The sequence below is a fragment of the Macaca fascicularis genome, chromosome 7 (genome assembly GCF_037993035.2).
Source record: "Macaca fascicularis isolate 582-1 chromosome 7, T2T-MFA8v1.1".
NCBI lineage: Eukaryota > Metazoa > Chordata > Mammalia > Primates > Cercopithecidae > Macaca > Macaca fascicularis.
The window spans coordinates 76,005,877-76,021,010 of record NC_088381.1 but is presented as its reverse complement, the minus strand read 5'-3'; the positions used below and the strand labels follow the sequence as shown (position 1 = coordinate 76,021,010).

The 15,134-nt window shown below is 43.9% G+C and overlaps 1 protein-coding gene across 5 annotated transcripts in view; it reads right to left on the bottom strand.

Moving 5' to 3' along the window:
- The window catches only part of SV2B (synaptic vesicle glycoprotein 2B), a 188,541-nt gene that overhangs the window by 29,076 nt on the left and 144,331 nt on the right, over window positions 1–15,134 (bottom strand). For all 5 annotated transcript variants that reach the window (XM_065548468.2, XM_065548467.2, XM_065548473.2 and 2 more), the window contains 4 exons: window positions 14,536–14,716; window positions 14,015–14,166; window positions 7,888–8,021; window positions 6,048–6,137 (listed from right to left, as the gene is read on the bottom strand). In XM_065548468.2, coding sequence (XP_065404540.1) covers window positions 6,048–6,137; window positions 7,888–8,021; window positions 14,015–14,166; window positions 14,536–14,716 — 557 coding nt within the window. The remainder of the gene's footprint in view (window positions 1–6,047; window positions 6,138–7,887; window positions 8,022–14,014; window positions 14,167–14,535; window positions 14,717–15,134) is intronic.

Here is a 15,134-nt window from a genome sequence, read left to right as displayed (position 1 = left end):
AGGAGTCTTTGATTTCTCAAAGAGCGCACGCGAAAAAAAATCAAAACCAGTTTCCATCACCTCCTCCAATAAACTTTTCATCTAGGGATAAAGACAAGTCATAGAGTGTCTCCATCTCTTTCTTCAGCCGAAGGACTGAGGATATGAGGAGATAACAGAAGAAAAATACAGATGGGACTGGACAATCCGTGGGGAGAAAGCAGCCCCTGGAAAGTGGACAACCGACTCATCATTTCCAGAGCACTAGGTCTAAGACAGCTTGGCTATTCTTTTTTAAACTGAAAAAACAGTGTTTTGTTTTGTTTTGTTTTTTGAGACAGAGCCTCACTCTGTCGCCAGGCTGGAGTGCAGTGGCACCATCTCGGCTCGCTGCAACCTCCACCTCCTGGGTTCAAACAATTCTCCTGCCTCAGCCTCCCGAGTAGCCGGGACTACAGGCGCGCACCACCACACCCAGGTACTTTTTTTGTATTTTTTAGTAGAGACGGGGCTTCACCATGTTGGCCAGGATGGTCTCGATCTCTTGGCCTCGTGATCTGCCTGCCTCGGCCTCCCACAGTGCTGGGATTACTGACGTGAGCCACTGCACCCAGCCAAAACAGTGGTTCTTAAGCTTTTGGGAGGGCTAGATGCCCATTTGAGAATCTGCTAAAGGCATAGACTCTCTTCCCAGAAATGTCAAGGACATGACCACACTGTGAGCCTCCTGGACTCATCTTGCCACTCCCAGCTATGCAGCCTTTGCAAATGATCTTCCGCCTGAGGTCAGACACGGAAGCGTCAGAACTAACAGCAGACTCTGCAGCAGAACTCTTGGCTGGAGCTGGGTTTCAAGCTAATCAATACCTTCATGGATGTTATGAACCCCAGCGACAGCCAAAGGAGGCTAAAGGGGAAGTTAACACCAACTCAGGAAGCACCTCAAAAACCACACCCCAAAGCCTTAAGTTATCCTCTCAAATGTTGATTTTTCCTTTCTTTGCTCCTTGGGGAAAATACCACTGTCTTCCTTTGGGATTAGGGAGTGGGTGTGTTGACAACTTCAAGCACAGTTACTCACTCTAATTTACGATTCATTAGAACAATTGTCTATGATTCAGTCTAAATTAGAATATGGCCTGTGTTACCCCAGACCTGCAGATCGTGGGTTCTCAACCGAATGCTTCAACTCCTTCTCCTTCCAAAGGTTTCACTGCGAAATTGTGACGCAGCCAACAGGGCTGGTAAAATCTAGAGCTCACAGCACAGGCATCAACTAAGAGTCTGACTGCCCTAAGCTCTCCCTCCAGGCCACTGAATACATCTGTGAGCATGTCTGCTGATGGGGCACACGCAGGAGTAAGACAGGCAAGGCCATCAAGCTGGGCTGAGGACCCGCCCCTTATCGCCAACCACAGGCCAGCTCTCTGAGGTCAGTTACCACTTTCTGGTTATCTCTCTTCTTTCATTTCTTTTTCTGGCCCATCCAGTCATTTACTTCTACATCATTAATATAATCATCAGGTCAGTATAAAATACTGAGCCCATAACCTTTTTTAAGTCCCTCTTCCTGTTGGGTTAAAACTAAAAGCAGAAGTTATGCCTCAGAACCTAGTAACTGGCATGCATGCTGGGATAAGACCAACTCCAAAACTTCATAACTCTCCACACATTGATTTCTGCCTGAACTTCCTTCCTCCAGGTGCACTCCCACCCCGAAAATGAGGAACTCTGATCCTGTTGTAAAAGGCTTTTGTGTCTGAAAATTGGCATTTTGATTGATTTCCTAAGATCTCATTCTTCAGCATTCGGCGGCTGCATTTGTTAAAATAACTCAATGGGAGGCCACTCAACGGAGGTGGCTCTAATGCCCTGGGTTGCCACATTATCAAGCAGAAACCTAACTCAGAATTTTAAAGAAAATGAAACAAGCTCAGCCAATCCCAGTTGGCTGAGTGGGCACTGGCTATATTATCTTGAACTTCCCACTGGAATAATCCAAATGAGGCAATCATTCAAACTCTAACCCAGCAAATACTTTCTCTTCTCTGCCTCCGTGTTCGACTTATAAAAGCCTCTCTCTCTGCTCCTTCGGTAAAGCCCTGACCCACTTCCAGTGTGAGCTACCTGACTGATGAATCACTGTCTCCGTAAATAAACTCCCTAAAATTTTAATGTGCCAAAGTTTCTCTTTAACACAGTAGAATGCACTGTCAGGAGAGAATGTGGGATCACTTCTCCAAAAAAGGGGCTCCCAGTGGGGCAAGCCCGTTTGGTTGGTGTAGAAGGGCTCCTGCCAGAAGCAACAGTTAGGAAATGCCTGGCTGAGCACCACTGCACCACTGCGTGGAACCTTCTGTACAAGACGCCCTAGGGCAAGATGCGAGTGGGGCGGAGCTGATAGTGTGCGTGGGCAGGCAAAGGCAGACAGGCAGAACAGGGTGGGGTGGACTCCTCCTGGGACAGTCTGTGCGTTTGAAATAAATCTGTTAATAACTGCTGGAGGCATGGGGAAATCCCAGAAAGACACTCTCAGATTTAAAACACTAGTAACCTACTATGCATAAGCAAGGAGAAAATGTTTTATTCCAAAGGGAGAAGAATAGAGAGAAGGCAGAGGAAAAGAGGTGGAGACACTGAAAGGGAGGAGGGGCAGGGAGAAAGGAAGGAGAAGGCTGCACTCTGCGATGTAATTCCTCTGTTCACAAATGTTCAGGAAGCCCATTCAACCCCAAACGCTTGGTATGAGTGATATCTGTGTGTCTGTCTTAATGTGTGTCTGTGTGTCTGTGTGTGTGTCTTAATGTGTGTGTGTGTTTCTGTGTTTGTGTTCCTGTGTCTGTGTATCTCTGTGTCTGTCTTAATGTGTGTCTATGTGTCTCTGCATCTGCATGTCTGTTTTAATGTGTGTTTGTGTGTGTGTCCCTGTGTGTCCATGTGTTCCTGTGTCTGTGCGTCTTAATGTGTGTCTGTGTCTGTGTGTTTCTGTGTTTGTGTTCCCGTGTCTGTGTGTCTGTGTCTGTGCGTCTTAATGTGTGTCTGTGTCTGTGTGTTTCTGTGTTTGTGTTCCCGTGTCTGTGTGTCTGTGTCTGTGTGTCTGTCTTAATGTGTCTGTGTCCGTGTGTCTCTGTGTTTGTCTTCTTGTGTGTCCCTGTGTGTCCGTGTGTTCCTGTGTCTGTGACTGTGTGTCTTAATGTGTGTCTGTGTCTGTGTGTTTCTGTGTTTGTGTTCCCGTGTCTGTGTGTCTGTGTCTGTGTGTCTGTCTTAATGTGTCGGTCTCTGTGTCTGTCTTCTCGTGTGTCTGTGTGTGTCTCTGTGTGTCCATGTGTTCCTGTGTCTGTGTGTCTCTGTATGGGTGCCTATGTCTGTGTGTGTCTCCATGTCTTTGTGTATGTGCTTGTGTGTGCCTGTGTTTCAGGCCAGGTTGATGTAGTGCAAAAACCAATCCAGCCAATGTGGAGTCAGAGACTGGAGGCAGAGACAGAAGACCATGGAAACATCTTCCAGAAATAAGCAGGAGCTCGGAGAGAAACTTGGACTTCCTCTGGCCACGGAATGAGGCAGCAGGGGCAGAGTGGCAGGACTGAGCCAGGTACACCCAGAAGCCTCACCAATGTGTGGCTTCCACACCTGCAGCACAGCGGGAGCACTACAGGCCATCACAGAGTCGGCGGGGATGGAAGATCAGGAGAATCATTGTGACCCTTAACGTCTTCCATTTGGAGCATTTCTGTTCATTATGCTTCTTAATAAATGTTTGCAGTACATGTTCTCACTTATAAGTGGGAGTTAAATGATGAGAACTTATGAACACAAAGAAGGGGACAACCAACACTGAGGGGTCTACTTGGTGGTGGAGGGTGGGAGGAGGGAGAGGGGCAGAAAAGATAACTATTGGGTGCTGGGCTTAATACCTGGGTGACAAAATAATCTGTACAACAAACCCCTGTGACACAAGTTCACCTATATAACAAACCTTCACATGTACTCCTGAACCTAAAATAGAAGTTATTAAAAAAAGAAGGAAAAACATTGGTCCCATATTTCAGATATTTTAGAAGCAGTAGAATTGAGAAAATATCCCACTGATGAATTTTCCATAAAATTTATAACTTGAGTTAATTTATGAAAAAATGTCATAATTTAAATAATGATTAACATCTGTCTAGCACTTACTCCAAGCCAGGCACTGGTTTTTGTTGTTGTTGTTGTTGTTGTTGTTTTTGGTATTTTATTTAATCCTTACAATAGCCACATTTATAGATATGATTATCCCTCTTTTCTCCATGAGAAAAATGAGGCACGGAGAGTACCTTGCCTAAGGCCACACAGCTAGAAAGTGTCAAAACTGGGATTTGATACTTTGGGTGCAGATGCTTGGCCACCGTGTGATCCTGCCTGAAAAGCAAAGGTTTTAAGTAACAGGTTAACAAGGGTAAATGGTTTACTCGAAACTGAAATTATGGAAGCTAAAAAATCAAAAGCAGTGAATCAAAATTAGGTAGGAGTTACTCCAGGAAGGTTTCCTTGAGAAAATGGATTTGAAGTGGGGGAAGTTATAGAAACAGGCGCACAAAGATGCCTGTAGCCTCCTGGTTTGTCAGAGCACGGCAGGCAGGAAGACGGCATCTCTGTAACTATCAGGCCATCATCATGGAAATTACCATTTACCATTCTGTTTTGTTTATTTTTGTTTTGCTTTGTTTGCTTTTAAAACTGGCGAGAAACAAAATTCAGATTAATAGCCAATGATGGTAAGGGTGTAAGGAAATGGGTCCCCTATTGCCTGTGGCATTGTAGATTGGTACAACCCAGTTGAAATGTATTATGATTTGGCAATATATCTCAAGAGCTATAAAAATATCCAAGCTCTCTGAGCCAGCACTTTCATTTCTGGGAGTCTACTCCTGGAAATAAAACACTCCTAGAACATGAAGTGGAAGGAACTATGTGCACAAGAAGGTTCATTGCACTAATATTTATAGGAACAAGGTAGTACAACTGGATAAATAAGCTTCTAACATTAGAGACATGTTAGGAAAACTGTGTTAATGTTCATAACACTACTGTTTATTAAAATGATGATTATGAATACTAGGAGACAACATGTAAAATGATAATGAGTGCTACAGTGTTAAATAATATGTACACATAAATATACATACATATGCTGATCCCCAGAGAAATCTGTTTATTTCTGTTACCATTCTTTTTTCAGACACAGTCTTGCTCTGTTGTCTAGGCTGGAGTGCAGAGGCACTATCTCAGCTCACTGCAACCTCTACATCCTGGGTTTAAGCAATTCTCATGCCTCAGCCTCCTGAGTAGCTGGGATTATAGGCACATTCCACCACACCCAGCTAATTTTTTTGTATTTTTAGTAGAGACGGGGTTTTGCCATGTTGGCCAGGCTGGTCTTGAATGCCTGACTTCAAGTGATCTGCCAGCCTTAGCCTCTGATGTGGTTTGGCTCTGTGTTCCCACACAAATCTCATCTTGAATTGTACTCCCATAATTCCCACATGTTGTGGGAGGGACATGATGGGAGATAATTTTAATCATGGGGGTGGTTTCCCCCATACTGTTCTCATGGTAGTGAATAAGTCTCATGAGATCTGATAGGTTTATCAGAGGTTTCTGCTTTTGCAAATTCCTCATTTTCTCTTGCCGCCACCATGTAAGAAGTGCTTTTCACCACCTGCCATGATTCTGAGGCTTCCCCAGCCACGTGGAACTGTAAGTCCAATTAAACCTCTTTTTCCTCCCAGTCTCGGGTATGTCTTTATCAGCAGCATGAAAATGGACTAATACAGCCTTCCAAAGTGCTGGGATTACAGGCATGAGCCACTGCGCCTGGCACCATTTTTAAAAACAACTAGCAACCTAAGGAAAAACCTCGAAGGATATCCATCAAAATGCAAAGAATAATTATTATAAAGTAACAGCAATATCAGAGTCTTTATTCTCCTTTTGACAAACTTTCTGTTATGTGCTTAAATTACTTTTTAGCAAACCAAAGCAGTGAAGAGGAGAACCCCCTTCTTATTGGCAGGCAACCCCACACTCACCGTGAACACTTTCTCTGGGGTCCCCTTAGCTCTCATGTTGGTGTCATGGACTTGCTTGAGAATCATCCAGGCTTCGTCATGTTTTCCCATCTGGTGAAACCAAGGAAAGACACAGGAAAAATTCATTGCTGACTATGCCTTCTGTTCATTAGGGGTGGAAAATCCGACGAACTCAATGGGAAGGTTGATACGAGCATTCCTACCAGGTCTGAGGCAATTGCATGTGGACTCATTACCATCTAGGACCTGTGAAAGACCAGGACAAGCTTCCATCCCCAGCCAATCTTACAAGGATAATAAGGTCGTGCTTTCAAGGTGTAAATGCTAGGTAGTATTATCATTATACACTCTAAGTAACTAATCGCAGTTATTAGGTTCCTCACTGATGAGATAAGGCAAAGAAACAATGTGTTACAGGTTGAACTGTGTCCCCCCAAAAAAGATATGGTGAAGTCCTAATCCCCAGTACCATAGAGAGTGACTTTATTTGGAAATAGGGTTGTGGCAAGTGCAATTAGCTAAATTAAGATGAGGATATTCTGGAGTGGGTGGAGCCCTGATTCAACAGAACAGCTGCCCTTATAGGAAGACATCCATATGGAGACACAGAGGCATGCAGGGAGGATGCCATGTGATGATGAAGGCCACGACTGGAGTGATGCAGCTGCAAGCCAGGGAACGGTCAAAATTGCCGCAAACCACCAGAATCTGGAAGAGGCAAGGAAGGAGTCTCCCCTACAGTTTTCTGAGGGAGCATGACCTTGCTGCTGCTTTGATTTGGGACTTCAAGCCTCTGAAAGTGTGAGACAAATCTGTCTTTTAAAGTCACTCAGTTTGTGGCATTTTGCTACAGCAGCCCTAGGACACTCCTATCCGACCAAGGGTGCAAAACTCCCTGTTGCATCTGCCTCCTGATCAAAGGGGTGAACAGGGACATTCAACATGGAGGATCACTCTGCAGATGGCTTAGGAAGGAGGTAGATAAGTGGACTCTGCAGATTGGGGCTGGAAGAGCCTCAAGGTCCTGTTGCCCCTCTGCCTGCTCCTGTACTGTCTGACTTCTGCAAGCAGGAGGCTCCCCCGCTGTTGGAAGGCTCATGGGACTCATCTCTCAGGAAACAGATGCAGCTGTCTGGTGGCTGGGGACCCTGTGTAGCTAAGAGACCCGAAAGGCTTGGGAGCGGCAACAAGCTGTACCATAGCTCTCACTGCGAAACACAGAAAAACAGCAGCTCTAAAGACCTTCCTTCCTTCCTTCCTTCCTTCCTTCCTTCCTTCCTTCCTTCCTTCCTTCCTTCATTTATTGAGACAGGGTCTCTCTTTGTTACCCAGAGTGGAGTGCAGTGACACAACCATGGCTCTCTGCAGGCTTGATCTCTGGGGCCCAAGCAGTCCTCCCATCTCAGCCTCCAAGTAGCTGGGACCACAGGCATGCATGCACCAAATCACTCAGCTAATTTTTTTTTATTTTTGTAGAGATGAGGTCGCCCTACGTAGCCCAGGCTAAAAAACTTCCTAATCAGGACCTCAGGGGACAGTGGGTGCTGTGAGGCAGCTCAGGAGCTGCCTTCCACCACTGCACAGTCTTGGGAAGGAGCTCCTGCTCTGGGCTCCACAAGCTCTTGAATCTTCCAGCATTTACAGCCCGTGAATCCATGACCTGCCACCATCACAGCAGGCAGGGTGCCAGATTTAATGATGAGTGAGGTCAGCCAACCTGGGGGAGTTTGCAACGCGTAAGCAGCAGAGGATGTGGGACTAGGGACTGAGAGAAGGAAGCGAGGCTGGATTCCGGTGGCTGTTTTGTCGCTCTCCCCCTGGTGGAAAAGCACTGACTCACCTCTAGCAGAAACCGTGGGCTCTCTGGCATGAACTTCAGGGCCACCATGGACACAGTGCAGGGCAGAGCACAGACGATGACAAACACTCTCCAGCTATGGAAGTGGTAATTGGTCCCCATGCTGAAGCCCCAGCCTGCAAAGGAGCAGTCAGTCAAAGGATTTCTGGGACATGATCTTTTCCTCTACAGAAGAGTGACTGAAGCCCTGCCTCACAAACTTCAGAGCACAAGATAATCACCCAGGGAGGTGGTTAAAATGCAGACTCCTCAGCTGTGCCTCCAAAGCTTCTGAGTGGTAAGTCTGGGATAGGAGCTGCATCTTGACAAATCTGCAAAATGATATTTCTCACATTGCAAATTTGTCAAAATCTGCATTCTGACAAATCCCCAGGTCCAGGCCTGGCCTGATATTTACAGAGCCTTGGATAAGAGTACAAACAGAAGCAATAGGCCATATCTCTATAGAATCATTGTATTTTTAAGATGGCAAATTGTTAAATGAAATCTATTCTATCTGCCTGCCTTGACAAGCAACAAGCTAGAAGTCTAGGCCCAGAATTTATACCCATATGTGCCACATCCCCTTTTCAATCCCTCAACCCCTCCTTCCAAGTGAGGGATCTCATGCAGACATACGTGGACACACCACTGTGATGAGAATGGGCACTCCTGTCTTGATTTCTTGAGTCTACAGGAATTCCTGGGTCCTGAGCACCCACAGCATAATCTGGATGGAGATGGGGATTGGGGGTCTTGGCCTCAGAGATCCCTTGCCTCGCGGGAAGGGGTGCAGCCAGAGGAAGGCCAGAGCAGTGCCTCATACGGCCCAGGGCTTCTATTGGAGATCCCTCTTTCCAACGTCAAAGGGCAATGCCAGCTCCAGGTGATTCCAGTGCAAAGGGTTCAGGACCCCATTTTGAAAAACACTGTAAGTTGTTATATGACTACACAATTTTTTAAAATGAGAGACTGAACTTCTACATTCAAAGGCATCCTATCATCATTGAAATGGGAAGATAACTAGCTCCTATTCAATCATCATTATTGAAAGCATTGCTAAAACTCATCTTCAGAAATTACATTGAAGCATTGTTTTGAATATCCTCATGGGTAGCAAACTTCCCTCTTTTAAGTAATAAAGTGAAAAGAGCCTAGACTTTTGCAGTCACAGAGATCAGAGTTCTGGTCTGATCCTATGGAATCGCATTCGTGGGTTTTCACAGCTGTAGAATACAGGTAATGATACCTCCATAGATTTGTCATGTGTGAACGCTCCTAGCAACCCATCATACTTCACCTGCTTTGAGAGTACATTTGATTTTTTTTAGAAATAGCTCCATGACATTTAGTGCCAAGGATGTTGAATAAAATAGATAAATATCAGCAAAGATCAGCAGAAGAATTTAAAAAAAAATAGAGCCGAGATTATAAAATAGACTGGTTTTCTCATGCCATGAAGTATTTCTGAAGACAATTCAAATTGTATTTGTGAAAGACAAGACTATGTAAATAAATATATCGATTTATAAAGTTTAGAGGGCAATAGTTATTTTGATATAAAACTTCCATTTCATTTACTTAGAAATATAACATATGGCCAACTCCAGTGGCAAACAGCTTGCCTTGAATTTTTATTACTCTGTTGTGGTTCAACTTGTTCTACACGCAGCAGACTCTTAACCAATTATCTGCTGTTCCTGCAGACATTTTCTACTCTATTTGTACAATTAAAAGACTAGGTAGAGGGAATCCCAGTTTGGAAATGTGGGACTGTGGTCCCTTGGACACCTTTGGCCACAGCAACTGAACACACACCTCATCCAATACACTCAATCAGAATCGAATCTCTTTTTGCACAGCTTGGTCTCTTATCATCTCACTGAGGCTTGTTCGTTCACTTTAATTTTAATTTAAAAACCTTTTCTTTCTCCTGGGAGTAACACTAGAAAGAGGGAGATAAAACCATAGCAATATTTACACATTCTCAGCTCATGTGCAAAAACTATTCTGGCATCATTAGAAGTAAAGGTGATCAAAACCACACAGCAGTCAAACTCAGATGGATAACCAAGGAAGAGGGGCAGAAGCAGTTATGTTTATAAAGTATTCTGCTTCAAAAAGATCTTTTTCTTTATTATAATATGCACAAATTATACAAAATCCATTATTCCCTCACGCCTCTCTGACTTTTATGGTGATTTCAGTAATCTGCATTTATCACATTCATTAGGCACATCTTCGGGGCCTTAAATTAAATAAAATTAAATGGCAAACTGCTTCCAAATATTTGGAACAGTATTAATTTGGAGGAAGAGATTGTTCTGTTTGCTGATCTTCTAGCTTGCCCTACTTTTCTCTGTCAGGATTTCACAAACAGCTGGTAATGCTGACTACAATGGGAATTAATCTTCCATAATATATCCATTTTTTTCTGAGCTTTACCCATGAGTTCACAGGAAAACATTCTGAGCTTTGTAATTTTCTTTCTCAATGAGCCAGTCACTCAAATTCCTGGTGCCAAGACTTTCCCTTACTTCAGTTTTGCAAAATCAATTAAACAGACTACACAAGCTGTACACACAAATATCAGTCTCTTCTCTAAAGTTACACTTGCATTTGTTAGAGGATTAATGCATTAGGCACATTGGAAAATACCATCAAATGTCTGGTTCACCGTGGACAAAACATCCGAGGCTTAAGGTAAATAATGGCTCTTCTTACACTGTGATTCTAGCCTACCATATTTCTAGGATGGATTTCCCACAAGTGAATGCCTGTTTCAATTAAGCCTATCATCCAGGAGGCTTCTATTTTAAAATGGAGTATAAAAGTCACAGATATCATACAGGCATACACATAGGGAAATGTCCTGTCCATCTGGGGTAAAATAATTTTTTTAATTTTTTTATTTCCACAGGTTATTGGGGAAGAGGTAGTGTTTGGTTACATGAGTAAGTTCTTTAGTGGTGATTTGTGAGATTTTGGTGCACCCATCACCCAAGCAGTATACACTGCACACAATTTGTAGACTTTTATACCTCACCCCCTTCCCACCCTTTCCCCAAGTCCCCAAAGTCCATTGTGTCATTCTTACGCCTTTGCATCCTCATAGCTTAGCTCCTACTTATGAGTGAGAACTTACGACGTTTGGTTTTCCATTCCTGAGTTACTTCACTTAGAATAATAATCTCATTTGGGGTAAAGTATTTAACCACAAGCACTGCTGTCAGCCTACAGTGGTCAGACAGTTACCATGGTGCCCCTCTGCCATGGACATCCCATCTATGTTGGTCAACATGTCCCAAACCTGAATTCTTTTATTGCTTTCCTAGAAATCAGACACTGACACAGTAGTGTGTGCATTTGCGTAAGTGTGTGTGTTTGTGAAGTGAAAAAAAGATGCAGTTTGTAGTGACTATTGTGGGTTGCTAGCTTCCCTCACAACATCCTCCTGCCTTTTCTTCACCACTGCGTTGCACACCTGTGGTTTCGGTGGGACTGACCCTATCCCTAGGGACAGAAGTGGATCTAAACCCTTCTGGACCTGCATCCCCTGGTGTATAGTGGTTGGCTGTGGTGGACACATGACCAAGGCTGATCCAATCAGAGGGAAATCAAAGACCCTTTCTCATTGGTCGAGTGTGAGGGTGGGCTTTCCCCATGAAACAAGTAGTCTGCAAATAGAAAGCCTGGTATTGCTAATGCTTCCAGGAGGGAAGTTAGCCTGAGTACTAGAATTATCCTGGAATTTTTCTCAACATTAATTCCTCTATGTACCCCAAGAATTGCCAAAGGTTCGGGCTGGCAGGTATATCTACAGCTGATTCTTTTTGTGTCCTTTCTCCCCTCCATTTTACAGGTGAGGGAACCCAGGCTGAAAAGATGGATTGACTTGTCCCATATCACACAGCACCACTATTTGGATTCAGCTTTTATTCAGATGTAAGTTGCTTCCCTCCATAAAAGGGTTTTCAATCACTTCATTTAAATGTGAAAATAGGCCGGGCACTATGGCTCACACCTGTAATCCCAGCAATTTGGGAGGCTGAGGCGGGTGGATCACTTGAGGTCAGGCGTTGGAGACCAGCCTGGCCAACATGGTAAAACCTCGACTCAACTAAAAATATAAAAATTAGCTGGGTGTGGTGGCTCACACCTGTAATCCCAGCTACTTGGGTGACTGAGACACGAATATTGCTTGAACCTGGGAGGCAGAGGTTGTAGTGAACTGAGATCATGCCACTGCACTCCAGGCTGGGTGATAGAGCGACACTGCGTCTCAGAAAAAAAAAAAAAAAAAAAAAAGTCCTTAGTATTCAAAGTCCTTATAATCCCTTAGTATTCAAACATTTGGATCAACTAACAGGGAAAATGATATTATATCAAGAATTGTGAGGAAAAAAAGGAAAAAAAAGCAATGCCTCAAAACCATATAATCAACAGCATAGTACATGGGCAATTAAAGTGTGCATTTGAGTGAGGGATAAATTGCAGAACCTGATGGTAGCAGCAATACAATTTTGTATCTAAAATTATGGAGAACTAGAGTGACAGAATTGACTGGACCTGCATCCCCTGGTGTATAGTGGTTTATTTTACTATTCCTTTATTTCACTATTCTTTATTTCACTATTCCTGTTCATATTTATCCTGTTTCTGATATATTTCAACTCTTTATTTCACTATTCCTGTTCATATTTATCCTGTTTCTGATATAAAATCCAGTGAATTTTCAAGTGCTAGATATGGCAAAGACAACAGGGTCTTCCCAAAACCACTTCCTCTACTTTGTGGGCACACAGCTCGATTGTTACCCAGTGTCCCTTGCAGGAGGGTGTGGGCCTGTTACAGATCAGGGGCCACTGGAATATGAGCAGAGATGGTGAGTGTGCTCTACTTCCTGGCCTTTAGCCAGTCTACAACTGCCCAGTCTCTTTCCCCAAACCAGAGACCTTGTAAACTGTGTGTTGAAGATGACAGAATGACACAATGGAAGGAGTCTAAACTCCAGAATTTTCGATGGAGTGGAGCCACTTGCAGATCAGGAATGCCAGCCGGACCTCGCATAAGGGAGAAGCTTTCACTGTGTTAAAACACTGAGATTTCAGGGTTTATCAGTTTGTCAGGGTAATGTACCCAGTAACAGCTTAACTAATATAGTAGGTACTGTCTAAACCAAAGCTTGTTCTTAAAAAGGTATACATGGAGCCTCCGTGAGCCTCCATTAGCTCAGAAAGCACAGCAGAGAGGGTCGTATTTAAAACAAGGCAATAAATAGGTGGTAAAGTGTCGGTCAGCTTCAGGGGCAAGTGTCTGCTACCCCCTCGGGGTCTGAGGATTCTAAATCACTGCTAAACCTATACTCATAATCAGTGATTTACCAAAAATGATTTTGAATGATGATGAGAGTATTACTCAGTATACTCCAAAAGCAGAATCAAAGTCAAAATTGCTGCCTTCTCCCTACTTTGCTCTTGACGAAACCAGTAGTAAAAGTTGATGCTTCCGTGTCTCTGTCCAGAGAATACAGTGCTTACAATTATCCAGGAAAATAAAATTGTCCCAGCTGAAACCATGACCTTGTCTATAAGGGCTGCTGCACTTCCACAGTCAAACAAGAGTGACAGCAGGCACTAGGGTAGAAAGAGTACAAGCCTACCGCACCTGAGGGGACATCAGGACTCCAGCCCCCACTCCACCACATGCCAGGGACATGGTCTTGAGCGAGTCACCAACTTCTCTTGGCTTTTGTCGCTTACCTGTCATCTATAAAATGAGGTTACCAAAGCCTAACTTGCTCAGGGGGAGGAGGGCTGGAGGAGATGAAAGTTGAAATTATTTCAAATAAAAGTAAGGAAACAAGAAAAGGAGAGAGGGAAGGAGACAGGGAAGAATGAAGGAAGGGAAGGAAGGAGGAAGAGAGGGAGGACAGGATATATTTTTCAAAAAAGACATGTGAATTGAAATTAACAATGCGTCTGCAATGTTAGAAGTTGTTAAGAAAGATCAAGGTCACATATGGGAACTGTGCGTGAGTACATGAAATAAGGCTGAGGATAGGGACTATTGTTTGGGTGCAGGAGCCATAGAAACAGGGGCCCCTAGGCTGTTTTGAGCCATGGCTCACCATAGTGTGGAATGATGCTCCAGGCCATGGCAGATGCGTAGAGGCCCCCAGTCATCCAGAAGATGCCCAGCCAACTGAGGTGTTCTCCTCGCTTCTCCCGAGACAAGAATTCAGAAAAATAGGCAAAAACAATTGGCAGAGCACCCCCAATACTGCAGAGGGAAAAGTCCAGAGAGAAAGAATCAAGTCATACACTAAAAATGGTCACAGCAGAAACCAAGTTGCCTATACCCCACCTTAGACTCTGTGGTGAACTGACCCAGTTAATTTGAGGGACCAGCCAGGTAGTTCCTCTCTACATGTGGGAAGCAGTCTTGGATTATTTTGACACTGCATGCTGACTTCAGAGGCTAATCCTAACCCTAACTCTTTCTAAGGTTCAACTTTAATATGGTATCCTGAAAGTCAAACACAAACTCAATCAGTCCAAGGGTTTCTGGAGTTATCTCTCAGAGCTAGAGTACCAGAATGGATGGGCCATTGGTCTGGGAGGGTCCAGCTCCAGCTCCCTAAGAACATACCCGATGCCTGAGATGAGTCGGCAGAAGAGGAAGGCTCCATATCCCTGCACGAAGGAAGAGAGGGAGGCGAAGGAGGCATTGACGGCCAGAGACATGCTGAGGACTCGCTTCCTTCCCAGCTTATCAGCCAGGCCTCCCAGGATGAAGGCCCCCGCCATCATTCCCAAGTAGACTATCATCCCTGCAATGAGGGGAAGGAGGGGCGAGAATAGAGAGAAAAGACAAAAGATTAGATTCTATATAATGTTTATAAAATACAGTGTTCATTTTTACTTATCCTAGAATTTCTGTGTCATAGACACAAAATGGTGGAATGTGATATTTGTGGCAAATTAGAAGTACTATACAAATACAACTTTTTACAAATGTTATCTTAAAAATGGCCTTACCAGGTTTATACACATGTACACAGACTAACGCATATCAACCAAAACTGAGATAGCTGTAAGACCACCCATTTAGGTGCATCATCTGCAGACAAGGGAAATGCTGTAATTTTTTAAGCAAGGAAAATGTTTGTGTTGCAAAAGCCCTCAACTGGTAGATTATGTTTAAGGAGAGAATTTCTAGGGTAAAGTGTGGCAAAGTGGATATGGGAA